Source organism: Penicillium macrosclerotiorum (assembly GCF_028827735.1).
Source record: "Penicillium macrosclerotiorum strain IBT 26536 chromosome Unknown utg000010l_segment0_segment0, whole genome shotgun sequence".
NCBI classification, from domain to species: domain Eukaryota; kingdom Fungi; phylum Ascomycota; class Eurotiomycetes; order Eurotiales; family Aspergillaceae; genus Penicillium; species Penicillium macrosclerotiorum.
In genome coordinates, this window is record NW_026643089.1 from 3147187 (window position 1) to 3174141 (window position 26955).

The window sequence follows — 26955 nt, forward strand, 5'->3', positions numbered from 1 at the left end:
CAAGGAGCCCGTCTGGCAAGGACGAATTTTCAAAGTAACGAATGGGCTCCAAAAATTGCCGGCGGATTTTGGTGATGGCGCGACACACTGTGACGTTGGTGAGGGTTGGAGGAAGTAGGCGTTTATGGACCGGACAAAACTGCCTTGTCACCGCTGAGTTGTAAGGTCAGGTGATGTTGGCTGGCAGGTTTGGATAGGCCAACAAGCGCTACGGATAAACAGTTCTTCCTGGATTATAAGAGCAGCACAACAGTAGTATCTTTGTTTTTCAGCAACTGGATCTTTTTCTGGCCAACATGTAATTGTTGGAAGGCGCAGCCACGTTGGGTGGTTTGGTTTACAATCCCTGTCGATCTGATCACTCTGCCAGACTAGAAACGTTGACAACTTCCCGGTTTAATTATAGCTAGAAGCGTTCACATACCGTACCGCTGTGCCGGCACATGCTGACAAATAAGCTCTTTTTGTCCTACGAGGACAGGTTTGCGTCAATCTCACCCAGTGGAGTATTCCCGCCGTACGCCGCCTCGGCTCCACTTCTCCTATTTATGCGCACGACACTCGTGCCCCTGTCTCAAGGCGAATTTTGGATGTTGAGTTATATTTGGTCTTGTTTGGTGCACGTGTAGGATATAGCAGGCAGCTACAGGCTGGATATTGAGCAACACAAGCGCATAACATATACAATGGAACATATAGGGCAATATAAGAATCTCATTTTATCTATTTTCAGTATCATTAAGCCCACTTAGAATCCAAAATGGCAATTAAATTGGATACCGATCAATATCGTACCGAAAATATAACTCCAAATTTATGTCCACATTAATAATGCTATATAGAAGCAAGCTATTGATGTCACGAACTTGTCGCGTTAGCATCCTGTGGTTTCAGTTTTTGAGCTATAGTGTAAACGCCCAAATGACACAACATAATAGTACGTTTTGGAATCCATCCACTAGGGTACCAATCGAGTCACGCAAGTTCCAGTTGCATCATAACCAGCGAGCCCTTCAAGAGCTGCTTTGCTATAATAGAAGGACATTCTCCCATTCAACCTAGGTATTCTCTCAAGTACCATTCTTCCGAAGACTTCCAAGACCACTGTAAAGGAGCTTTGGTTCTTTGATATTCCTACAATCTTAACCTTACCTGCAACTATGGTTCCTAAGCAGACTCAAAATACCGCCCAAGACCGAGGCAGGGGCAGAGGCGGAGGCAGAGGCGGAGGCAGAGGCGGAGGCAGAGGCGGAGGCAGAGGCGGAGGCAGAGGCGGAGCCGCAGGTGGAGCCGCAGGTAGCCAAAGCGTATCAGCAAGAGCCTAAAGAAAAAGCCTCTGTTCTCATTATGTAAAGTCACCTTCCTCGGAACGCTAATCTATTTTACTGACAATATTATAGGTCAGCCATGAAACAGGGTACTTATAAGAGATTGACGGGTGGGCGTGTAGAATACAACCCCGACGACCCAACACACATTACAGTTGCATTTATGAGCAAGTTTACTGCCCATATTTATATCAATGAGAATGATGGGCGCACTGTCGAGAGTGTAAGGATAGTGGTAGGAAGCAAAACGATACCAGCACTCTCCTATCCTTGAACTCCTTAGGATTGAAAAGAAGGAGAGCCAAAATAGACCCCGGCGCTATCTCCTTTGACATTGTCCATATATTGACAATAACAATATATATCAGAGCATCGCAAGCCCGGTACCTGTTAGATAGGTCAAATCTCCCCAACTCATACCTAATACCATCATCGCTCTCTGCTCTCTATTTTCCTTGCTTCGTGTAAAAGTACAACTTGACAGCGTGGTAGGCTGTCGGTTAGGTAAGGAAACAACAACAACAACAATGAATCAGTTATAAAGATGTAGTAGGTCCGGTATTGAACAGACTGAACCTTGGAGATTCGGAAGATGAAATCTCGGATCCTAGACTAAATACACCAATTTCGCTTAGGAATGATATAGGAAATGTGACAGGTCAAGCGGGGTGGGAAGGGTAAGGTATTAAGGCCGCCATGGAAGTATGCCATGCGGAATCCTTTACAGATTCATAGTGTAGTGGGGAAATAGCCAACACTAGGGAGATCTCTGATTGGAGGATATCGCTCCTAGTACACAGTCTTTACAGGATATAAATTCGCATCTCCGATAGGGAGAGAATCAACTTTCACACTCTCTTCGCTTCATCTGCTTCTGCTTTCCCTTTTGGGAGGCATCCTCTATCGTGGTGTGTGGTGGTTTGTTGGTAAGTTCGCCGACCTATCTCATCCTGCCTGCATTCTCAAGCTTGCCGCAGAGCGCCCTGGTTCAAGAGTTATATTATTAATACTTACTATAAGAACTAAATATACCTCATTTGTAACTATAGAGTTTTAACGTATTTCACAACCGAGCTGCGCACCCCACCAAAAACGCGTCTCCCATTTTCTACCTACCATCTTCCATCCACACTATGCCACCAAACGTTCTACACAACGCTCAAAATCGCCAGAGAGGGATGGTAGGATACTACTCGCTATTAAAGCAATTCAAAATGATTCAACCCTATCTATACACAAAGCAGCAGCGGTTTATAGTGTGCTAGACAGCACGCTTCAAACGCGTATAAAGGGGTTTTCAAATCGCTAGGAAACTCGCGCAAATGGGCACCCCTCCAGTGAAAAATATGAATATTTTCGCCTTTAGACAAGGATGAATCATCGCCTTTATACTACGCAGCCTTCTTGGGTCCAGATAATGTCGCGGATTCTCTCAAAGATATTTCGTTAGATATAGACTACGCAGGTGATAATCTCAATTCCAAGGGTGGATTATTCGGCAATGCTATCAATGCCGCATCATATAATGGCCGCGAAAATATCGTGCAGAATCTTCTTGTCGAGGGCGCCGATGTCAATGCTCAAGATGGACTTCATGGCAGCGCACTCCAAGTCGCCTCATGTAGCGGCCACGAGCAAACTGTGTATATAATACTCGATCAAGGTGCCAATTTCAATAAGCAAGGTAGACTAATGGCACCGCAGTCGAGGCCCCATCGCTCAGTGGCCATGAGAAGATTTTTCGGATACTAATTTGCCAGGGTGCCGATATCAACATTCAAGATGGACAATTCAGTACCGCACTTGACGCCGCATCAGAAAAGAAAGTAGTCACGAGAATATTGTGCGGATGCTCCTTAATCAAGGTGCTCTCATTAATTCTCAAAGAATTTTCTGCGACAATGCACTGGATCTCACATCAGTGCCTTCAGATTGGAGGGTACAGGTAGCTATTTTTCAAGGTACGGTGAAAATATTCCCGAAATTCTATGACCGCGGTCTTCAGCCGCATTATACAAGGGCTATGAAAAATCGTGCAGATGCTCCTGAGCAAGGTGCGGATGTTAATGCTCGAGGCGATCTACAGTACTCCACTCCAGGTTGCATCACTACAAGGCTATGAAACGATGGCGAAATTGCTCCTCGATAAAGATGCTGATTTGGATAAAAAGACGGCAAAGATGTTGATGATCAACGTGCGAACTTCGGTGGTAACGTGCTGCGTCATCTCAAGGCGCGAGAAGACCTCAATGATACGCTTTGTTCAAAACACCAATACCTATGAAGTGGACGATTTCTGCAGCCACATGCCCAATATTTCATGGAATAATACAGATGTTGCTCTATGGATACGCTCCAATCACGGCACTGTCCAATGGGAAATTCCCTGGTCCAACGAAACCATCACATGGTCGTTAGACCGAGATATTACTTCTGCGACTCTGCGGATAGATCGTAATTATGGTACTATAATTATGAAATTCTCGTTTTATGGCGATGCGATCCAAGCTGGATCAACTCGAGGCCATGAAAAGATCGTTCAGATGCTACTTGATCGAGGTGTCAATGTTCATGCCGAAGGTGGAATATTCGGTACCGCGCTCCAGACCGCATACATTGGAGGCAACAAAAAGATCATACAAATATTGCTTGATCAAGGTGCCTGCCAAAATGCTCGGGAAGCTGACGGAATCAACGTCTGAATATTCTCTTGTATTATACGCTGTCTAAACTCAGGTGTATTTCCATTGGAATCAGACAGTGCGTGAGTATCGCGGCACAGATTTCAACTTGAGAGTACATCCTTTGCTCTTAACAGATAATAGTTCTATATATTGTACACTAGTTATCATACATAGTATGTGCAACCCTGTTGGACAGCCCTTTTTAGGTGCAGTGTATCATAGACCTAGTTTAAAAGAAGCAAGCGCCGAGCAATGCCTGTGCAGCAATAAGTGATCCCTGAGTAGTTGTTAGGCAGTTTCTAAGGGATAATAAAGTATTAGTTGTCAATTACCTGATTAAACTAATATAATTCCCGAGCCATTAGGCATGCTAAGATCTACTCAGTGAGTCTGAGCCGGAGCGCTCTCATAAAAGCAGCGGCAGCCGGGATAGGAATGCTTTACCCGCCAGACATTATCCTGTCTATATAGTTACATGCACATATGCCTGGGTCTTACAGGAATACCCGATTTCCTACTTATTTCGTAAAGGATCCCAGGTGTAATCGAAAACAAGCGTCGTAACTCGCTAGTCAGTAAGAGGGAATATTCAACACACCCTACTAGAAACTCAGGTGGTTACGCGTCATTCTATAAATCATCGCATATCACTTGATCCCATCTTTTAGACCGTATAGCTTCCGACCACATGGAAGTTAGGAGAACTACGTATGATGAAAATGAAGTAACAAGGCAAAATTTACCATAAAACCAGCAAGTTGGCCGCCACCGCTTTTTCAGCCAGATTTGGTGTGCGGCAAGCCGGGCGGTCTGGCATGGGATCCTCCCGTTGTTGGATAGTTGGTGGGGTTACTGGTTTAAAGTCAATCTGTCAACTCCGAGAACACGGCCAAGATCAGCCCACACACCACAATGCCTTCTTCTACAACGGACACGCTACGCTCGTGCCTGGCATACACGCCCGAGCCACTCAATTTCGGGACCAGCGGTCGTCGGGGCTTGGTGGTCCACTTGACTCAGCTCGAAATATACACGAATGTCCGGGCTGAAATTCGTTACCTTCAATCTCTCGATCCCTCCGAAGGTGGCATTCGTGCCGGTGACGATTTCTACTATGCGCATGATCTCCGGCCCAGTTCTACCGGGATACAGAATGGTCGTGGCGGCCTCTGCGATGCAGTCAGGAAGGCTGTAGAGGACGGCGGCATGCATCCCATTAATCTCGGCGCCATCCCGACACCTGCACTGACCTATTTTGCGCTGAAGCACGGCAAGGGTAGTATTATGGTCACGGGCAGTCACATACCCTTCGACCGCAATGGCTACAAGCTGAATACTTCGAAAGGCGAGCTGTTGAAAAAGGACGAGCAGCCCATTAACAACGCCGTCGCAATCACCCGTGAAGAACTCCTGAACCAACCCTACGCCGAGTCGCTTTTTGACAATCAGGGTATGTTCCGCAACGGCTATACTGATAGCCTACCGGTTCTGCCCGAAGGCAAGACGACCTACCTCCGGCGCTACCTGGATTTCTTCGAGGGCCAAACACTCGAAGGCATGAAGCTCCTTGTCTACCAGCATTCCGCTGTTGGCCGAGATCTTGTGGTTGAATTGCTACAGCTACTCGGTGCGCAAGTCACTCCTATCGGTCGCAGCGAAACCTTCGTGCCGATTGATACAGAAGCCATCGATGATGCCCAGCTTAGCACCATCTCGAATCTGTGCAGCAACGCCGGTCAAGCATTTGACGCGGTACTGTCGACTGACGGTGACAGCGATCGTCCACTTCTCCTCGCACCGGAGGGAGAGACACTCCGCTTCTTTAGCGGTGACCTGCTAGGCATGATTGTTGCCGACTACCTGCATGCGGACGCCGTTGTCGTCCCAATCAGTACCAACGATGGCATTGACCGTGGTCCTCTAGCCCACATGACGGAGCCGAAGACGAAGATTGGCAGTCCCTATGTCATCGCCGGTATGCAGAATGCTGTTGCTAAACAACGTCAAACTATCTGCGGATGGGAAGCCAATGGTGGATTTCTCACTGGATCCGATATCGAACGGAACGGCAAGATTCTCCACGCCCTTCCTACGCGCGACGCAGTTCTCCCTCTCCTCTGTGCTTTGTTTGCGGCACGTACCAAGCAAGTCACGTTGCCCGAACTTTTTAGCACGCTGCCTGGCCGTCACAGCCGCGCCGCGGTGATTCGCAATTTCCCTCGTCCGACGAGTATGAAAATCATTGGGCGCTATTCACCCTCTGAAGCCACCATGCGGGATATCTTCTACAAGGCCGACGCCATCATCGCCCACGATCCCGACAACGTCGCGTTGCAAGTATCGGAGGCTCAGGCCCAACAACTTGATAAGGTCCGCCGCGAATTGGAGAATGTATTTTCTCCTGAGGCTGGTTTCCTTCAATCTCCCGAATCAACTACACCGACGGCGTCCGCATTATCTTTGCGAATGGTGATGTCGCTCATATCCGTCCGTCTGGCAACGCAGATGAGCTTCGCATCTATTCGGTCTCTGATACTCAGGAGCGTGTCGAAGCCATCATCCGCCTGGGAATTGCGGAGCCGGATGGTCTTCTTAGACGTTTGGAACGCACAGTTTAAGTCACTGATAGACTTCTTACGATCATGAAAGAGTGCTAGAACCATTTCTCGATTAGCCCGATTATCTAATTTTCACGCCAGCAAGAAAAAGCATCATCCATCATCCATCATTCTCATTTGCACAAATCAAACCGAATTTGCAGGACTTGCTTCCTTGTTCTCTCCCCAGCGCATATATTGCTATATAGTCACCCTAGTTGCATGAGGTATTTATTTGGTCTACAATACTTTTTGCTGGTCAAAATGGAGAAGTAGCTCTACACTAGTATTCCCCCAATTGGACGTATATCAAGTCACTACATGTACATTCGCTTAAGTATCGGTCGTAGGGAGTCAATTATAAAAATATGTGCTTTCGAATCATGTTCAACATAAAAGGACTAGATCAACACAAGACAAAAAGAAAAAATTGCCCGGATCCTCCCCTCCGCATCCCCAGTCCACCGGCCAAGGGGTTTCGTAGTTATAATGGCCACACAGACTGGACTTTACGCCTGTTCTGTTTCTTTTCTAGCCTCGAGAGCGGCCCAACAACAAGCGTCAATCTCTCAGGGTCGCAGATCGTAAATGTAAGAGACTCTCCACTTGCCAATATGGGACCCCAGTTCTCCTTATCAGCGTACATCTAACGCAACCTCTTCGCCCTCTCCAGGCCCCACGTATGCACAGCGCACGGAGCTCCATCTCAGGATGTCTCCCCTCGCATCTATGCGGTCTTGCGCCACTGCGACCAGACACCAATCAAACTGCTCAGAGTACCGGCCAGGCCGACGAGGCCGTCGTCGAGCTGGGCCACGCCCAGGGCAGCAGCGGGGACAGTCAGATCGCACAGGTCGGAGAGAAGCTGTATCCGGGCGGCAGCGCGCTCCCTAGTGAGGACGGTTAGTACATAACGGCATATAACACGCAGGGTTCCGGGGAATTTTCAGAGAGAAAACAAAAAGAGACTGAAAGGAAAGTTGCAAGAAGACGGATCCGTCAGACGTACTTCTCAATCTTCTTCGCCTCGACTACACCCTCGCCCTCTTTCCGGTCAACGGTCTTCTCCTGCTCGCGCAGCCGGAAGAGGGTGTACACGCCAGCGACCGCGCTGCACAGCAGACCGGCCGCCCACGCACGGTAGGCACTCTCTTGGAGGCGCTTGGCGGACGCCAGCTTGCGGTAGCCGATGGCGTCAACGACGGTGACGGTGTCCAGGGTCAGGTAGCCGGCATAGCCAAGCTGGCGGCCGACGGCGAGATAGCGCAAGACGGGGTCGACGGGGTTCTTATTGTCGAGGGCGACGGAGGCGGCCTTGAGGTGCTCGGCGAACTTGCCGACACGCATGATCTTGCGGGTTGTGCCGAATTGCTTCTTCACGGCGTTGTAGGGGTCGATCGCGGACTGCGGCTTATTCGTGCGGTACAGGTACCAGGCGTAGAAGCGAGAGAAGTATTGGAGTGTGCGGAGGAGCTTATCGCGGCCGACTGGGTTGGAAGAACCATGTTAGTAGTCAGTCTTGGTGATTTTGGCTGGAGAGTGGCGTGTCTGTATATGATGGTGGGAAATGGAAAGTCTGGGGTTTGGAGGGAGGAAGGGCGTTCGGGTGTTTGCGTGTTTGGTGGAGGATGCTGAGAAGGGATGGGCTCCATCGGAGTTCGTGAAAGGATGGATTTAGGATTGATGATGAGTTTCAGGGTAAGAGACACGCACCAGTAGTCGCAACGAAGCGCAGCCAGTGCGCCAGCGCTGGGTGATAGACGAGAGCGTCGGCGACCATGATTGCTTCAATTCCCGATCACACGACGGAGTTGGATGTGTCTGGTTTGGGGTGGGAGATTCGGGGTCAGGGCTTCAACAAGGTCGAAGAACGTAGAAGAGAAGAGTGAGAGTGTGGATCACTGAGGGTGGTATTCGGTTTAAAGACGGTAGACAAGGAGGTTGAAGATAGGGAGTCGGTAATTGAACGGCGTCTGGAGCCGCGGGTGAGCAACCTCGGCTGATCTGGGCCGGTGGAGCCCCGACTTTTGCGCGCCCTCGACCTGGGGAACCTGGGAACATGTGAAGTCCTGGGGATTTATAGTCGCGATGTTCGCGCTCTCTTTGTCGAGAATCTACATGACTTTCAATCTGCATAGAGAGGAAATGAGAGGCTTTCTCTCTTTCGCTGTTTGCTCCTGCATTATGTCCGTCATGCAATGGACTTGCCCAACGTCCCGGCCAGTTTTCGTCCCGATTTGCTTTACGGGGATTTCGTCATCGCCTCTTCCCCAGATGGAGTAGTACTACCGGAAAAGGATAGTAGGGGAAAAAACAGCTCATTAAATATATTGCATACGATTTCTTCGTGGATAGAGTGCCTTAGACTACTATCATCCACCTCTGATTAACTACTAAGGCGGACTCTTATACAGCCTTGCACCAGCAAGCAATTAAAGCAAAACGGGATTCCCGCATCGGAAATGCACCACCGAGTCAGACCACCTAGATTAGCACGGAACAATGCTCGCCATCGGGCCAAGCAGTAGATCAAAAGGAGAATCATCAGGTCGTGTTCTTCGTCGCAAGGGGCTTCGTCAAAAGGCCATGGTCGGATCGTCGCAGGGCGTTATTAGCCATCATCCACGCGGGCGAAAAGGAAAAGGGGAAGTCTAGCCGGATGTTGTCGCGTAAGGGAAACAATCCGTCTTGAAAGCCATTTATAGTAGCAAATACGGTCAGTAGGTAATTTAGATGGCAGAATATGAGGGGCAAAGATGGCGACGAAAGTCGATAGACGGTTTCGGGTGGGTGTTGCTGTGTTCGTGAGCATCTATGCCTCTTCGGCGCGCTCCTGACGAGTGACCTGGGCGGAGTTGCCCATGGTCGAGGTATCATAGCCATGCTGAGTCAAGTACTCACGGAACTTGGCATCCTCGAGAGTGATAGTATCCTGCGACAAATGTGAGTCTCTCTAGCCACCACCTGGTCATATGAGGCATAGTTCACGACAATGTGTAAGACATACCTGGTTGATCTGCGGAAGCAGGAAGAAGGCCAGGAAGGCGCTGAAGATGCACAGCGAGCTGGAGACAAAGAAAGGATCCTGGCCCTCGCGGACCTTGTTCGGGGCATTCTTCTGGACAATCGGCAGGACGTAGGTGCCTACGAAAGCACCGACTTTTCCAATGGCAGCCGCATACGAATAGTATTGGCCTCGGATGGCGGTTGCGCTAGTCTTGGCTGCGACCAGCCCCAGGTTGTCACCAGGGCCGAACTCACCCAAGGCAAGGAAGATACTGTTCCATGTGAGAAAAAGAGCTAGAAAGTCAAGATTGGCCAAACATACCCATAAACCACGACGAAGCCAGCCACGTTTGCAGATGTTGCGAGGTACTTGTAGCATCCCGACATGATAAAGCCAACAATGCCTTGAAGGAGGACACCGATGGCAAGGGTCTTGCGGGGACCGATCCAGTCACTCACAAATGCACCCAGGGTGCAACCGGGGAGGTAGAAGCAATAGGTCAGAGTGGTCCAACCAAAAGTCTTCCACATGGGTGCATTATCGCCGGTGATGATCTCAATCCAGGCCGAGGAATAGAGGCCAAACGAGTAGGATGAAAAGTCGTAAATGAACCAGATAAGCGAAACAACAGCCTGTGATTCGATTAGCAGGGGAGCTTTCTTTTTTGTCGATTTACATTTCAGAAAGGGCCGTCGTGCATACCAGGCGAAACCAGTAGTACCTAGAAACGTGCGGATTAGTTTTCGGTTTCGAATGGCATCGGACAACAAAACTCACTTGATAATCAATACGACCGGGAACTTATGCATCCGCTCGCGGTTGAATTCTTCGGGCTCGTTCAGCTTGAGACGAAGGTACAGCAAACTCAAGGGCGGGATGACACCGAGGCCGAGCGAGACACGCCAGGCCGCGCGCAAGTGATCCTCAGTGAAAATCAAGAGCAGGATCATGGGCACAAACGCCGAGATAACGAAGGCAAAGTCGATCTGGAAGTTGGTGAACATGATGAACCAGCGGTTTCGATGGCCCTCCTTCAGCTCGCCAGTATTCTCGGCTGCGGCGACCGATCCTGCCGGGTATTCGCCTCCAATACCAATGCCAATGAAGAAACGATATGCGGTCAGGGCTGCAAACAGACCACTCTGGCTACCATGGTAGCCGTAAGAGCCCGCACACAGCGCCGCAAAGATGAAAAGGATGATGGTTGAGATCATTAGCGACCACTTGCGTGAATAGTGATCACTAGTATAGCCAAAAAGCAGCATGCCCACCACTGTGCCGGCAAAGGCAATGGCCGACACGTTCTGGCTGGCTGGCGAGTTGGCGTAGGTCTCTGGGTAGATCTTCTTGAGCATGGTGTTGACTTGACCGATCACCTATGACGGGTTGTGTTAGCCTAAATTTTCGTCCCGTTTTCTTAGATGAATTTCTCAATCGGCGCCAGGGCATGGGGACAATGCGACTCGAGGCGAGGAGCGTGGTCCCATGTGCGCCAGCAGCGTTGGGATTCAGGATCATGCATGATCTGGGAATTTGGGGACGGAGGACGGGGGAGCACGCACTCCGTTCAGGTATCCATCTGAGAATAATCCAGCACCACAGGCGATGGTAGGCCAGCTGCGCTCCCAGCGACCTTTCTGCAACTGGTCCAGTGGCACGACGTCCAGAGGAGTCTCATCCACCGGTGCGTGGCCCTTCTCGGGGAGTGTCTGGGGGTCACTTTCGGCGCTCATGATGGGAGATTGCCGGCAATAATAACAAGCAGTCAGGGAAGGCTTTTTCCCGCGTGAGGCTTCGCGACTGCGAAACACAACAGAGGGACCGAGGGGGCAGTGCGGGGGAGAAATGATACGCAAGCCCGAGATGCGGAGCGTGGTCGCGTGTTTACGATAACCAGGGGTATTGTACCACCCGATATCAACTGCAACTCAAGTAAGCGGCAGGGAGAGCGTGATTCGAAGGAGGCGAGGCGAGAGAAAAGAAGGCCGAGCAGCGAGGCGAATTAAGTATTTGTTCCTATCAGGCTAGGACAGAAAAAAAAAAAACCAAGTCAAAGTACAGGATGGCCAACTACCTGGACTAGCCGAGGATGGCAAGTGGAAGCAGGACATCGACATGCTTCTCAAGTGTCCAGTCGCCTATACTTAGCCTTTACCTAGTCTGTCCGCGGCCGCTACCCAACCAGTACGTGCGCGGCCTTACCAGATTAGCGGGCGGGCCAAGTACCCATGAGGTAACGATGTCGCATGGTCTGGTGTTCAGAGTAGAATTGGCGGCCCCACCGTGTCTCCAGTTGCCCCGAACGAGGCCCCATAGGGTTAAGCGGGGGACGTCTTCAGCAGCAGGATTCTGCTGAGGCCAATCAGATCGGTGGGTTCTATCACGTCCCCCGAGCTTTGCTCGGGGGAGACCGCGATCGAGAATCTGGCAATCGCCTGGATTCTCGGGTCGATTGAGGCAACTGGAAAGGGACGGCCGAGTTGATCGGTCGGCGAGTCGAATAGTCTTGGGGTCTACAATCTAAACGGCCCATAATCTGATATCGGTTCGCGCAAGCCAAGGCCGCCGAGGCGCCCGGATCGAACCCAATCCCGATTCGCGTCGGGAGCCCGCTCGGCCCTCCTCTTAATACAAACGACAGCAGCACGTGCGGTTTGCAGTCGCCACGATGCATTTCGCCATGAACTGGGGCCCCATAGGGCCGACGCCGAGTCGCATCTCTCGGGCTGGTCTTCACCCCTGCAATCGCCGAATGGGTCCGCAAACATGACTCGGCAACGCGGCAACGCGGCAACCCCGAGCCAGGTCCCAAGGCCGGCGTTCAGGAACCATCACACCAGTTGCACCTCATATTCAATAGCAAAAATGACTCAGTGGATCAATGTGCGAAAGACTCGAACAGTCACCCAACGGGACAGCAGAACCGTCGAATGAGCGAAGAGGTTAGCAACACGAGCAGACAATGGTAAACGAGGAAAGCGCTTCACGTCCTAACGAATATCTTCAAATATGTAAATCGCTATACTAACTAGCATACCCTTTACTCGAGCCTAGAAACTGTTTGAGACTGGATAGGGAGTAAAATACGTTGAATATAAACGATTTGAAAGGGAAAAAAAGTCCGCATACGTCTAGTACGCAAGCTATAGGTCAAAAATAAAACTAGAACTACCTAATATAGTAGAAGATGTACGTAACTAGAAAGAATAAGAGAATAAGTCTTGAATTAATAAGTTCACTAATTTTCGACTTTCGGTAGCGGTACCAGCTAAATTCGTACTCGGTCATAGTGACTGTAGGTAGATAGTGATGTAGAATGAATATGTACAGGAAAGATAGTATAGCGACCTCAGCCGTAAATAGAAACACTTTAATTCAGGAATATAATTAATTGGGATGCTATATCTTTCATACAGCACGTGATTCTTAGCGTAAGGATCCTACTGAGCTTTTTTTTAACACCCTACTGGGCAGTGAGTAGGGTCCTACTGAGCCGTGGTCACGGGGTAGACAAACAACAGAAATGTGGCCTGCAGGGTAAGGCATCCAGGGCGAGCCCGGCTCGGAGAAACATTCCGCCAGCTGAGCTTGGATCCAGCTACGTGATGCATCGGCAGTCATCTCAACCCCATCCTCCATCGAAACACCACTCCCTGCTTCCTCCCCCTAGCCTCCTCTCAGCACGAATCCTACTCTCGGCCTTCCCTTTCTCCTCATCAGTGCCCCCTACCCACCACCATGGGGTCTGATCCGCAGTACATCAAGTTCCCCGACCTTCTCATCGCCCAACATGTCTTCAACCTCTCCAACCCAGCCTGTGCTCCGGTCACCCGGCAGGCATCATTGAAGAAGCTGCAAGATGCCATCATCGAGCGCAAGATGGCCCCCTTCTACCGCCACCTCGCCCATCCGGTGGAGGGCATCCTGAACAATTCCGGCGAAGGCGCCACGCAACACCCGCACCCTCACGGCGCCGGGACGGCGAAACCGCTCATTACCTCCAACATGCTTGCCTCGCACAAATCACCACAGAAGATCGACTTCCCCTGGGATGAGCAACTGTATCAGTCTTTGGTGGAGGATAACAAAAAGGAGCTGGAGAGCTTCCAGAAAGAAGAGGATGAGGCAGAGGAAGCCGCGGGTGAGACCGAGGTACAGGCTGCGCGCGGTAAAAGGGCCGAGTTCTGGGCTCGTGTAGGAGATAAGGTAAGGACTTGAGCGAAGAGTGCTCCTCTCCCCCTTCTCCTTCTCCCAAAAATGATAGTGAGAGAGGGACCATCGGGATGGATATTGCTGACCTGGGCAACCAAACTCGATAGGATAAAGCCATCGAATCGCACGAGGCTCTCCTCGAAAAGACCGGCTTTCTGGGCACCAAGATTGACCTGGTGCTCGCGATGATCCGAATCGGACTTTTCTTCGGAGACCGGGTCTTCGTCAAGAAGATCATCGAGCGTGCGGAGACCTTGGTGGAGAGCGGTGGTGACTGGGACCGAAGGAATCGTCTAAAGGCCTACAAGGGCATGCACCTCCTCACCATCCGCTCCTACAGTATTGCCGCGCCTCTCCTTCTCGACAGTCTGTCGACATTCACAAGCTATGAGCTATGCAGCTACTCCTCCTTGGTGATCTACTCGGTGCTTGCGGGTTCCCTGTCCCTCAAGCGCGTGGACTTTAAGGCGAAGGTGGTGGATGCGCCAGAAATCAAGGCCATCCTGGGTGCTGGGGAGGATCAATTGGCGGCCCTGAGCGGCGAGATCTCGTCTGGCCCGGGGGCTCGTGATGAGGAGATGACAGATGCCACAGTATCAAAGTCGACCCCGTCGGGTGCTACCACTGCCGTCAACCTGACCACCCTCGCTGCTGGCTCCTCCGCTCAAGCAGAGACCGAAGCCCCCGTGGATTTCTCGCCCTTGGCCAACTTGGTCAACAGTCTATATAATGGTAACTTCCGCTCATTCTTCGTGGCTCTTGCGGCCGTCGAGGACCACTTCCTGACCCAGGATCGGTACTTGCACGAGCACCGAGCATGGTTCGTCCGTGAAATGCGGCTTCGCGCCTACCAACAGCTGCTGCAGAGCTATCGAGTGGTGGGTCTGAACAGCATGGCCAATGACTTCGGAGTGACCGTGGACTTCCTGGATCGGTAAGTTTTTCTAAATTCTTTTTACGTTTTTCTTGTGATTTCCCCTTTAATATTACGTTGATTCTCGCTGGTCATCCCTTGGGTCGTATTGCCAAGCAAGATTCATTGACTAACGCGGTTACCGTCGGCTAGGGACCTTGCCAAGTTCATTTCCAGCAATCGCATTGCTTGCACCATTGACCGCGTCAACGGTATTATCGAGACGAACCGGCCCGATGACAAGAACAAGCAATATTCGGATGTTGTGAAGCACGGTGATGCTCTGATCACCAAACTCCAGAAGTACGGCCAGGCTGTTCGTCTTCGGGGCAGTGAGCGGAGTTAAGCGGGCTTGGATGAAGGGGGGACGGAACTCTAGAGATGTCTGACCCAGTGGTCAACATCAGTGTCATGCCTGAATGCAGAAATACTACCTAGCATGCTACCCTGTTTAATCTTTTTTTGGTTCGAAAATAGTTGCCTTTCCAGCCACCCTTTCGGTCCTTGGAATCAGGTCATGACCCAGACTTCCGTGGATTTTGTATACTTCTCGACTTTCGATCCCCTCCCTGTCCCCCCGCATGTCGGGCGGCTCCGGAGTGGCTCCGGCCAGGCGCCGGTGTCGTCCCGGCGCCCACTCGTCGGGCAACGGGAGGCTTCCCGAGGAGAGATCGCGGCTCGGCCGCACCAACCGCGATAGCCAGCCCCCCGTCATCATCATTCGACCTTGCGTAGCCACTGTACTTAGACTGGGAGGCCGGTGGGCATCGAAACGATGGTGACCATGCTCTTCTGACCTCTGCCCTCTCGCCCGATACATGCCTCCGCACCGTGCCTGGATCAATTGTGGAGAAGAAGCCTCGCCAGCCCTGGAAACCCTCGATACACTCACGATAAACCATGCTGAGTCACAAATCTCACCGCCCCAATCGGCCCTGGATCTTTTCCTCTGTTCCCTTCCAACCGCCGTGAAAAATCCACTCTGAGCCCAGCCAGGATCCCCTCAATCCCAATTGATCCGTGATCATCCACTCGTCACGATGTCCTGGCAATTTAAGCTCGCTTCCAGCGCGCGGGCGTCTCCGCTGCGGGCTTGCGTGACCCGGCCGACTAAGGGCCTCCTACTTCGCCCGACCGCACGCGGCCCTGCGGGGGGATTCTCCGCTTCCTCAGGTACGTGGGATGATTTGCGTTTATATATAGATGGCGTTCGTGTTCCCCTCCCCCGCCCTCCCACTGGGATCATACATCATACATCATACCGCACTCATCGTATGACCGCATTGCGTGGTTGCTTCCCTTAGTGGCCTTCACACCTGCCCAAATATCTACCAAGAGTCCCCAAATTGCCCGACGTCAACATTACCGGGTCTACTCTGTTTACTTCTACCCGATATTCCCTATAGTCTCTTCTGACTCACGCCCTATTTTGCATATCACTAACACCGACCTGGGGTCATCGCAGCGCCCACCATGACTCAGACTACCGTCTCTTATGCCACGCGGACCCTATCCACCACCGCAAACTCCAAATGCCTCAACATTGATAACATGAACCCTTACATCAAGGCGGCCAAGTACGCTGTGCGTGGAGAACTTGCCGTCAAGGCCGAGGAGTACCGCCAGCGGTTGGCCGATGGCGACAAGTCGTTGCCCTTCGACAGTGTCATCTTTGCCAATATCGGAAACCCCCAGCAGCTGGACCAGAAGCCCATCACCTTCTTCCGCCAGGTGCTCAGTCTCGTCGAGAACCCTTTATTGTTGGAGAATCCCGAGGCTTTGAAGACCTCATTCGGATATAAGCAGGATGTGATCGACCGCGCGCAGACCCTGCTGGCCAGCGTGCAGAGCGTCGGTGCCTACAGTCATAGCCAGGGTGCTCCGGGCATCCGCAACAGCGTCGCCAAGTTTATTGAGGAGCGCGATGGCTTCTCCGCCAACCCGCAAGACCTGTTCCTCACTGCCGGTGCCTCGTCCGGTGTGAGCTCTCTGCTCAATGTCATCTGCAATGGCCCCAATGCAGGTGTCCTGGTTCCCATTCCCCAGTACCCGCTGTACACTGCCACCCTGGCCCTTCTTAACGCACAGTGTGTTCCCTACCAGCTCGATGAGCAGAAGGCGTGGGGAACCGACGTCAACGTCATCTACCAGTCCATCAAGGACGCCAAGGCTGCTGGCACCGATGTCCGCGCCGTTGTTGTGATCAACCCTGGTAATCCCACTGGTGCCTCCCTGAGCCCGGATGACATTAAGAAAGTGATCGATGTCGCCGCAGAGGAGAAGTTGGTCATCATGGCCGACGAGGTATACCAGACCAATGTCTTTGAGGGCGAGTTCATCTCGTTCAAGAAGCGCCTGCGCCAATTGCAGCAGGAGCAGCCCGGCAAGTACGACAATGTGGAGCTGGTCTCCTTCCACAGTACCTCCAAGGGTATGGTCGGTGAATGCGGCCACCGTGGTGGTTACTTCGAGTTGGTTGGATTCGACCCCCTGGTCCAGGAGCAGATCTACAAGCTCGTCAGCATTGGCTTGTGCCCGCCGGTCGTTGCGCAATGCCTCCTTGAGACTATGGTCAACCCGCCCCGACCCGGTGAGCCCAGCTACGAGCTTTACCAGAAGGAATACAACGGTATTCGGGATGGTTTGCACAAGCGTGCTCTTGCTCTGTACGATGCCTTCCGGCGCATGGAGGGTGTTGAGTGCCAGAAGCCCCAGGTAAGTTTCATTACCCAAATGAATCCCAGGAAAATGTTTACTAATTTTTCATAGGGTGCTATGTACCTCTTCCCCACCATCAATCTCCCCTCTAAGGCCATCGAGGCCGCCAAGGCCGAAGGTCGCCCCGCTGACGAGTTCTACTGTCTGCGCTTGCTCGATGCCACTGGTGTCTGCGCCGTTCCGGGCTCCGGTTTCGGCCAGAAGGAGAATACCTTCCACTTCCGCACTACCTTCCTCGCCCCCGGCACTGACTGGGTCGAGCGCATCGTGAAGTTCCACACGGAGTTCATGGAGCAGTATCGGTGAGCCGGGTTTCAAGAATATATCAGACAAAGAGAGTAACGCTAGACAATTTTGTGCTTGGATTCTCTATGATTATTCTTGTTCTGCTTCTTCCACTCAGTTCATGTTCCTTATGGCATTATGCGAAATGACGCTTCTTTTCCTCGAGCGCTTTCTGCTCCGGTTCTTGGGCTCGTGCTGGTCACTGGATGGCGGGCGTGGCGATACGCTTCGGTCTGCCTTTCCCTTTGTTTGATACCATTACATAGACTATGCATTTTTTTCATACCGTACTTCTTCTTGGTCTTCTGCTGTTTGATTCTATGTTCTCGTCAATATTGATATCTTGCAGAGTAACAGACACCTATAAAGGCCGGAACCCCTGAACATCGCGAAGATACGTTTAAAATTTAGATGCAGAATACCCTACCTTTAATCTTTCAGATAATCCACCCAATCTACCTATCCTTAGTTTCGCTTTCCAGTCCGGCTTATCACACCCCTCGAGACCTCGGAGGGCAAGGACCTGGGGTCTATCATTTCTTTGGTGTAGCAAGCTATTTCCAAGGCTCCGGGGATTGTTTATTGATACGAAACTTACAGGATTAGTTCAATCCTGTGGACCTTCTTAGATAATAACTCTCACAATGCTAGGCCTCGAGCCCGATTTTCTAGCCGACTTTAGATTACTGCGCTGTGAATCCTGACAGCCTTAATAATAAGGCTTATAATTGTCCGTATCCTATATAGCTCTGACGCTATATCAATGCCAGGAGGATGGAAGGGGGGAGGTTTCTCTGACTAGTTGCATATGCAGTGAAGAACCCCCAAGTTATGCGAACAAACGGTTGTTTGCCCGAGCGACCCCGCACTGCAGGGCAAGGATCTATGCCGAGCGTCTCCCGGTTTGTCATTCGTAGTGAAATCGGGTCAATATCTTCCGAGTTCCTTGGAGATATCCATCTTTTACAATGAATGAGGACTAGGCAGTGTTCACTTCGCTTGATAGCGCGGCGCTAAGCTCATGGTTTCTGGCAATTCTTCCGCCAATCCTAAATGCCAATGTTGATAAAGATTACCCCACATAATCGCCTCCCCTGGAATTGAATCTTCTACCCTGTCGATGGTATGCCTAGGAGACCTCTCAGGTGTTTCCAAAAATCTTCGTCAATGGACCTTGGAGCTCTTTGAACGTTAAAGATCTTGGCATGGGAAAGTAATCTTCAAGCAAGACAGAATGACCTGTCATCCAACAGAGAGACTACGAACAAGGGATATATCGCTTAAAGGGCAATCTTTAAAGGAAATCTATAGCCCGTCAGATGGCCTCACTCTATGGCCAGCATATATCTTTTCAATGCTAAGTTTAAAGTGGAGAGCTTTCGTAATTGTCTTGTTGGCGAACATTTAAGAAGCATGCCTTCAATGTGGAGCCTGCGGAGTCAGATTGCGGAGAAGCGGAGAGAAGCCACACTAGGGAAATTCTCAAAAGAATTGCGGGGGATTCAACACATTACTGGAATAGGTATCCTAGCGTCAAATTTCTCGGGATTTATAGAACCGAATCATGTTGGCCCAGGCATCTCTGTCGTGGTATATGAATGAGCATTAGAGCCTGATCATCCCTATGTTTTCTCTTGATAAACTTAGGGCAACCCTTTTCATTGGGACCTGCTGGACATAATGAAAGGATCACTTCTTGCCGCGATATCTCTGCTCTTTCCCACTATAAATGCTCTGCCTTCTAAGAGTGCCACTGGGCCATTCTTAACGCAAGTCGACAACACGACATGGGTCCTCGGAAATGAAATCTGGAATGTCACTCAGGAGCAGATCTATGGAGTTAAGCTCATGTATAAGGAGAAGGACTGTGTCGGAGAGGCAGTTGGCCATTATGTTAGCTACAGTATGTCCAGCCTGTCCTCAACTAGAGGGTTTATATTCATTTCCTGCGAGAACTAATACTTATCACAGACGGTGCAGCATCTAACCTGAACTGGACCTCTGCTTCCATTACCAAACAAGGGACCTACAAAGGCAAGCAATATATTGATGTCTCCTTCACTGCTGCGGAGGGAGACATGCATTGGGTCATTTTCTCCGGTCTGTCCGGTGCCTATCAATATTTTGTGAACCATGCACTGCCTACTCTCGGTGAATTTCGGACACTCTGGCGGTTGGATAACACGACATTTACAAAGGGCCGAACTAATATCAAAGACGAGGAGCTGCCCCCTCTAAGCGAATATCTGTCCCAGAACAAGGTTCAAGATGAGACGTGGTTGAAGCCCGATGGAAGCGGGTATATCACGAAGTATGATTTCACTGCGTGGTCCAGAAACCAGGATTACTTTGGTGTGTATGGAGATGGATTTGGTAGCTGGTACATTAACCCTGGGAAGGACTATTACAATGGTGACCATCTCAAGCAAGAGTTGATGGTATGTTCTACAAAATTCCAACCATTTTCAATTTCCGGGGATGAGAGCGGCTTACTGTATTCAGGTCCATCGAGAATCTTCTACTGGAGACGCCGTACAGCTAAACATGATCCACGGTACCCACTTCATGGCCTCCTCGTCCGACGTGTTCCCAGATGGCAAGATGTGGGGACCTTGGCTCTGGTATCTCGTATGAATTCCATTTTTGCGCTTCATCCGTACTCATCTACTCACATGCCCTACAGAACGATGGTGATAAACATGATGCAGCCAAGAAATCCGCTGAAGAATTCCAATCTTGGCCGTATGCCTGGCTCGATGACGAAGATTACCAGAGCCGCGGTGTCGTGAAGGGCAAAATCGTCCTCTCCGACGGCCGTCCTGCCAGCAATGCTGCCGTTTTCCTAGGCGACAACAACCCAGATAAAACCGGTCTTGATATGGGCTCCACATACTACTACACTGCGTACGCCGATAAACATGGAGAGTTCGAGTTCTCCAACGTGCGTGCTGCCACATACGGCCTACAGGCCTGGTCCAATGGAAGCTCCATTGCAGATGTCACGACCTCTTTCCTCCAGAACGATGTCATCGTGAAGAAGGCAGCAAAGACCAATCTCGGCAGCCTCACTTGGAAAGTATCTTCGAAGGAGCAAGTGTTCCAGGTCGGTGACTTCGATCGCTACAGTTATGGCTTCTTGCACGGCGGGGCCCCCAACCAGCATGCTCTAGTTGCTTCTTGTCCGGTCAATCTAGAATACACAATTGGCAAGTCAGAGACAAGCGACTGGTGTTTCGGCCAAACGTACCAGGGTAATTGGACCATCCGCTTCAAGGCACAGACTGTCCCCAAGGCGGCGGCCCCGAATCTGATAGTCTCGCTGGCCGGTTATTCCTCGGGTGCTAGCTCCAACATTCTTGCTAATGGAGTCCAAATCGGCAATATGACTAGTGGGTCCTCGTTGCTGCCCTCTGACCCATGCTTATACCGCTCTGCAACGGGGGCGGGCGAGTGGCATTTGCTTGAGTACTCGTTCGACAAGAATTTGCTGAAAGAAGGTTGGAATGATATTACTTTTGACATGGTCAGGAACACTACTTGGCATGGATTCATGTGGGATAGTATTGTCTTGGAGTGGTAGCGCATAAGTCCCGTCCAATTTTTGTCGGAATTAAGAGTCAAGCTTATGATAGACATACGAGTTCAGCATTTGAAGGCAACGTACCATCAACTTATCTCTTATTTAGACTTCACATTGATGAAAAGTTCAGAGCTGGCTTTGACCAGCAGCTTGTTGAACCGGGAAAGAGTAAAATGACTACCCATATCGTCAGCCAATAACAAGTGATGGAATTTGTGTAAGGTACAACAAGTATCTGTCACAGTTTGACGCAGACCTTAGAGATGATTGTTTACGATATCTAAATCAGGGTTCTCTCTCCTTGTTTTCCCATGGATACGTAGCATCTACGTAAAGTAAATATCATGCGAACGATACAGGTGCACCCAGCGGACCATAATGATCTCCTCGTGCATATCTTGGACCCATCTCATGCACTTGTACACGCACGCAGGACATACAACATCCAATCGGTCCGGCAGCGACTTCCGACAAAAAGGAATCGAGTACATAATTTTGTTTCACAAGCATTGTAGCGGTGTAAGTCCGCGCCGAGCTCCTGTCCTCGAATGGGAGAGCATTTCAGAACTCTCTGACGAGATTCTCGTATCCCCAGAAAGCAGGTTTTGCGCCCATCTGCAGGGTTCGCTGGATCTCCAAACCTTGGAGATCTCCGATCTGTCAATGGGCGTTTTTTTTCCTTTTCAAAACGGGACCCATTGTGATCTATGGATCGCGGTTAGTCAGAGATCATACTGTAATGCCTATTTACCTCTTTCTTGACTACTCTCTGGGACTTTCAAATAACTAGCCTACGACAAGTGCCGATAACATCTCAATGATTCCATCTCAATCCAAGACAAGAATCAACTCTGATCCGGGCGGGACTCTGGAAAAACGCCTCTTTCAACGCGCTTTAACCCCCTAATCCAATACTGTAGTAGTTCTTAGCCGAATCAAGTATACTTTGTTTTCTTCCCAAGCTTGCAATAAATATAGTCATTAAATACACCATACTGGCCCCCGATCCCAGCAAATTACAAGACGCCTCCAACCTTCTCTGTTCACGTGTCCACCCCCGGAAGACGAAGAGTAGCGGTGAAGCGTCCAAACGCCCCGAGAGCACCCCCGGTCCAGCGTGCCCCGCGACCAAAAGCTCCATTCAATAAAAAAGCCAGGAAATCCGAAAATGGAGAACATACCCGTCCATTCCAGTCCCGCCTGGTCGTATAGGCGGGCCACGGCCCCGAGCTCAATCCGCCATGCAAAGGCCTGTCTTGCATACCATACCAGGATAACCCCGTGCCACGCTTCCGCCTATCCTGTCGGGAGAGGGCCGGGTAATGCCCATGTTTTCTGTACGGGACAAGGGAAATGTGGGACGCACATTCCACGCGTGCCGCCGCCTTGCGAGACAAGCCTTGTCTGCATGGCCTTGGCTAATGCTTAGCGCTGCACAGTCGGGGGCATGCAGGGAGCCCTAGGGACGAGGGATCAGGATTCGGATCGGTAAGAGCGGAGATCTAGGTGCGTTCTGCAGGCTGGGGCTCGTGTATCTCGTTCTGACCATTGATGATGTTATGCATCGCGGATGTTGTGGGCCATGGAGTGTGATTTTTCTCTGTTCTTTTTCATTTATGGGAGAGGGAGGTGGGTACGGAGCTGTAACTGTGTACGCTGGCTGTCTGACGTCGATTGTCTCGAAAAATTCTGATTGCGTCGACTGGGGTCGTAGTTGATGCAAGGGAGGGCGAGGGGGACGGGGTCCAGCTGGGAATTCTGAACGTTTCTCAAGCTGCAGGATGGATGGAGATTCCTGCCATTTGAATCTCGGATCACGCGGCATCTAAGCATACCAGGTATCACAGTAACGAATCCTGGTGATGGTGCTGGGACTTCGGTGTATATCAGAAAGGCACTAGGATGCGTAGTGGCCGGACCCGACGGACTGGATGTGCCGGGCAGGAGCTGACAGGGTCTAGGATCAAGCGCCAGGTGCATAACTTGACTACCTGGCTGTGAGACACTCCAGACCTCCGGAAATAGGACCTGTGGATTGTCATTTGAGGCGCGGTGCCGGGCGTTGCTCAACCAAGTGGACCAGAAAGTAGGTATTATATGACAGCGGAAAGATCGATGTACATAGCTTACGAAGGAGTGGAGACCGAAGAGCCTTAGTCAAGGTTGGGTTTGGATTGTTAGTATCTCAAGCTGGCCTGGGTGATAGTCATAGCGCACATAGGGCAGGGCATGATTCGGGACGGTTGCCCATTTGGCAATTCGAAGTACAAAAGCCGCCCGGCAAAAAGAAACGAGTGTATGTAAAAAGCACAAGTCGTGTACAATGACAAAAACCCATATCGCAGAACCCCTCTCTAGATTGAATGCTATCGTGGAAGAGATCTAGGACTGGCTAGTAAACAAAACACACAAGTATATAAGAAACAAAAGAATCGAGGCATTTATCATCATCTCTCATCAAGGTCATAAAGACGGTGTGGAGGTGGTGGAAGAGGAAGTCCTCGCAACGCAGCAAAGCGCTCACGAGAACCGCCTGGAGAGGAAAGAAAGTTTTTTGGGGGAGGTCAAGAAGCGACAGGGAAGATGAGTACAACTCACCCATCTTCCTCGCCACCCCGCTCACTATTGGGCCCAGGACTGGCGGAAGTAGTTCTCGTCCATGGGTGGGGTGGTTGCATCGTCAAAGAGGCCGGCCGGCCAGATGGGAACCGCATCCTGGGCCTGCGACAAGGCGTACATCTCTGGCGCCGGTACAGTCTTCGGCTCAAGGCCCATGCCGGCTTGCAGTTGATGCTCGAGCGCGGCAGTGGATTCGTTGGCGGACTTGAGGAAGTCGTCGATGCTGATCGACTCCAGATCATTGGACGACAGGAGCTGCGTTTGAGGCAGACCCACCAATGAGGAAGCAGAGCTGACGCGGAGGTGGTCCATGTCCGACGCTTCGCTGACGCTATGCAGATCGTGCATGTCATTGCCTGCGTGTCCAAGGCCGGGCAGCGGTCCAAACTCATCGACCTCAGAGATGTCTCCCGAGGATGACGGAGGGGGGAGTCCCGTGGGGTAGGAGTAATCGAAGCTAGCATAGGAAGGAGTCTGTGTGCTAGTCGACGTCGGCGCATTCGAATACAGCGGAAAATGAGACCAGTCAACAGATGGCGCGCCCAACCCAGCGGATCCCAAAGGCACCTCTGAGTCGGGGGATGCGAAGTACGGATCGTGGTAAGGATCCTGGAAGGCCAGGCAGGTGATCGGAGAGTTGGTGGTCGTAGTCTGGTAATTGGTGAAGGTCGAGACATCGAGAGGCGGTGGAATGCTGGTCATGATCTGCTCAAGAGGGAACTTGTCCATCGAGGCCGGGGTAGATGTCGGGTTTGATGTGGTCCCGTCAGTGGGGTTCTCCAAAGCAGTCGTGGATGGGAGAACGGAAGCAGCAAACGCGTCCAGAAACGATGGGTCCAGAGAAGCAGTCGTGACCTCCTCCGTGCCCGCAGACGGGACGCTATCGGGGGAACTCTGTTGTGACTGCGACTGCGACCGGGGATCGAGAGTGAGGCTAAGAGGTTCTTGAATGAAGGGTTGAGCCAAAGGAAGGTGGTCCACCGAACGACGGGGCATATCGGACGGGTGGTGGATGGTATGTGAACGTGGGATTGTGTATGGCAATCCACACTTGTGGGCCATGTCATTATGCTTGTGGGCGGGTTTGTGATGACCGTCGCGGAAGATTGTCAGCGTCGACTCGGACTTGGTCGACGTCAGGTGGGGTTTCCGGGGAAGTTCAGCGGGAACCGTAGGCTGAGAGATGGGCAGGCCCGTCTCCGGTACCGGATCAAGATGGGGTTCCTTCTTCAGCGCACAGGTGCAGCGCTGGCCATGGTGGCAGCCACAGCGGTGCAGGGCATCCTCTGTAAATTGAGATCAGAATGGATGAACAGATAAGAATTAGCGCCCGAAAGACATCATATGCTCACGCTTGAGATCACGCTTGTCACCATGGCTGTCAGACGAATCATGTTTCTTTTTCTTGTCGCCGCACTCGCACTTGACATGGGTTGTTCGAGACTTGCGTAGGCCACGGCAATGAGGACATTGAGAGACTGGGCGGCCTTTCTTGTTGATATGGGTCAACGGGCGGTCTAGGGCGGGCAGCCGAAGAATGGGACAATGGTCAGCAATTGCCAGGTTTTTGGAGGCACGGGTATTGTCGCAATCCCACCTCCCACGAGAACGGAAGCTCGAGCGGTGTTGCAGGCAGACAATCCACATCTGGGGAAATCAAGGAAGAGACTCAAACATACCGCTGTGGTGACAGCTGCTGACCCGGTGACCCCGAACGCAAGCTTCACAAGCCCACTTCTCACCATCAATAAGCATCGCGATGGTTACCGAGTTGGACACATGCGATGAATCGCGAAGTGGGTCAAATGGGTGGTAAAGGGGAAATGGAAGAAGACAACGGTCGCAAAGGCAACCGAGCAGCCGTCAAGGCCAGAAGAAGATCGAATCGGAGAGTTAATATCGCCGAATTGGATTGAAACGAACAAATGGGTATCTTAGAAGTAGAGGTTAGGGTTCATAGAACGCTGGCCCAGGAGTAATACACGGAAGCTGGTGGGAATTGTCGAGACGAATCAGGATCCTGCCGTAACTGGAATCACTGGTGTGCGGTTCAGAGAAGATCCGAGTCTGGATCAATGAACCAAAAAGAAGAACAATCTTAAAGTAAGTCGAGAAAATCGAGGCTGTCGAAGAGGGAGGGGGAGGAGAAGGATCCAGGTTCTTTTAAGAGTAGGCGCGCGGAGAGGAGAAGAGAGAAGGTAAGTCGAGGGGGACCAAGCCTACGCACCGTTTGGCGCCGGCCGTGAGACAGGACACCAAGAACCGGTAGTGGCGGCCAAGATAAAAGCGTTCGATATCAGGAGTCGAAAGAACGCCCTATAGAAAAGAGAAGGGAAGAGGAAGAGGGAGGAGAAGGGAGGCGAAGCCCGTTCATATGGGCGTTGGTTTAATACCGGTAACGAGGATTTTCACCGTACCGTCTGGTGGTCTCGCTGGGCGGCGCTCCGTCGGGTCAATACGCATAGGTACCAGACAGGAACACGGCAGGGACAAGGCACGGCACAGGGTTTCTCGAGGGGTTTGGGAGGGTTTGGAGCGTTTGGGGCGTATGTGGTATTGTAAATACGTGGCGATGACACCGGTGGCCCGGTTTCTTTGCGGGCGCTTGCTGAGTCGACCGGCGTACGGGGCGGTATGACTTCATACACTGACGATACATAGTACCCATACCTGGTGTTTCGTAACGGACCCGTGACCCCTCTCGTCGCCGCATATCCATTATTCATAGGCTATTCTTGGAGGACTTCAAAGGTCATCTTGCTGTGTCCACTGTTGGATTCAGGATTCCTCGATCCCTTGACTGCAATGCAAGCTTGTGTGTGACTCAGCCCTCGACCTAGGGGCCTGGGACCTGGTCCTGACCTCCATCTTCCCCCCTTTCTTCGTGCGAAACCCAGACAACCCGTCAACCCGTCTCCACATGCGGTCGAGTCTCAGGACGTGGCCGGTCCCACCAGGAACCAGGACTCGTTGTACGCCGGCGACTTAGGGTTCGCTGGGGTCATTTAGAAT

The 26955-nt window shown here is 51.3% G+C and overlaps 8 protein-coding genes across 8 annotated transcripts; 5 read left to right on the forward strand and 3 right to left on the reverse strand.

Annotated features, from left to right (window-relative positions):
- Positions 1-921: 921 nt before the first annotated feature.
- Positions 922-4030, forward strand: N7462_010731 (ankyrin repeat domain-containing protein; the record flags this gene model as incomplete). The annotated part of the gene is made up of 6 exons (XM_057082445.1): positions 922-937; positions 1205-1349; positions 1401-1551; positions 2814-2969; positions 3017-3154; positions 3368-4030. The coding sequence occupies 6 exons, from the start codon at positions 922-924 to the stop codon at positions 4028-4030; spliced, it is 1269 nt and encodes a 422-aa protein (XP_056929485.1).
- Positions 4031-4924: 894 nt separating this feature from the next.
- On the forward strand, positions 4925-6658 carry N7462_010732 (uncharacterized protein; the record flags this gene model as incomplete). The annotated part of the gene is made up of 1 exon (XM_057082446.1): positions 4925-6658. The coding sequence occupies one exon, from the start codon at positions 4925-4927 to the stop codon at positions 6656-6658; it is 1734 nt and encodes a 577-aa protein (XP_056929486.1).
- A 678-nt stretch (positions 6659-7336) lies between these two features.
- N7462_010733 (PEX11 family protein) lies at positions 7337-8389 on the reverse strand (the record flags this gene model as incomplete). The annotated part of the gene is made up of 3 exons (XM_057082447.1): positions 7337-7499; positions 7619-8096; positions 8323-8389. 3 exons carry the CDS (start codon positions 8387-8389, stop codon positions 7337-7339), a joined length of 708 nt encoding a protein of 235 aa, XP_056929487.1.
- Positions 8390-9421: 1032 nt separating this feature from the next.
- On the reverse strand, positions 9422-11349 carry N7462_010734 (putative MFS phospholipid transporter (Git1); the record flags this gene model as incomplete). Its single annotated transcript, XM_057082448.1, has 6 exons — positions 9422-9541; positions 9617-9887; positions 9938-10248; positions 10319-10337; positions 10394-10992; positions 11179-11349. 6 exons carry the CDS (start codon positions 11347-11349, stop codon positions 9422-9424), a joined length of 1491 nt encoding a protein of 496 aa, XP_056929488.1.
- Positions 11350-13354: 2005 nt separating this feature from the next.
- On the forward strand, positions 13355-15087 carry N7462_010735 (proteasome regulatory particle lid subunit RPN7; the record flags this gene model as incomplete). Its single annotated transcript, XM_057082449.1, has 3 exons — positions 13355-13822; positions 13936-14762; positions 14895-15087. 3 exons carry the CDS (start codon positions 13355-13357, stop codon positions 15085-15087), a joined length of 1488 nt encoding a protein of 495 aa, XP_056929489.1.
- Positions 15088-15781: 694 nt separating this feature from the next.
- N7462_010736 (putative alanine aminotransferase) lies at positions 15782-17765 on the forward strand (the record flags this gene model as incomplete). Its single annotated transcript, XM_057082450.1, has 3 exons — positions 15782-15914; positions 16207-17456; positions 17511-17765. 3 exons carry the CDS (start codon positions 15782-15784, stop codon positions 17763-17765), a joined length of 1638 nt encoding a protein of 545 aa, XP_056929490.1.
- Positions 17766-19424: 1659 nt separating this feature from the next.
- N7462_010737 (putative rhamnogalacturonase) lies at positions 19425-21324 on the forward strand (the record flags this gene model as incomplete). The annotated part of the gene is made up of 4 exons (XM_057082451.1): positions 19425-19647; positions 19716-20182; positions 20247-20372; positions 20428-21324. 4 exons carry the CDS (start codon positions 19425-19427, stop codon positions 21322-21324), a joined length of 1713 nt encoding a protein of 570 aa, XP_056929491.1.
- A 2622-nt stretch (positions 21325-23946) lies between these two features.
- On the reverse strand, positions 23947-25590 carry N7462_010738 (copper fist DNA-binding domain-containing protein; the record flags this gene model as incomplete). The annotated part of the gene is made up of 2 exons (XM_057082452.1): positions 23947-25229; positions 25296-25590. 2 exons carry the CDS (start codon positions 25588-25590, stop codon positions 23947-23949), a joined length of 1578 nt encoding a protein of 525 aa, XP_056929492.1.
- Positions 25591-26955: the final 1365 nt, after the last annotated feature.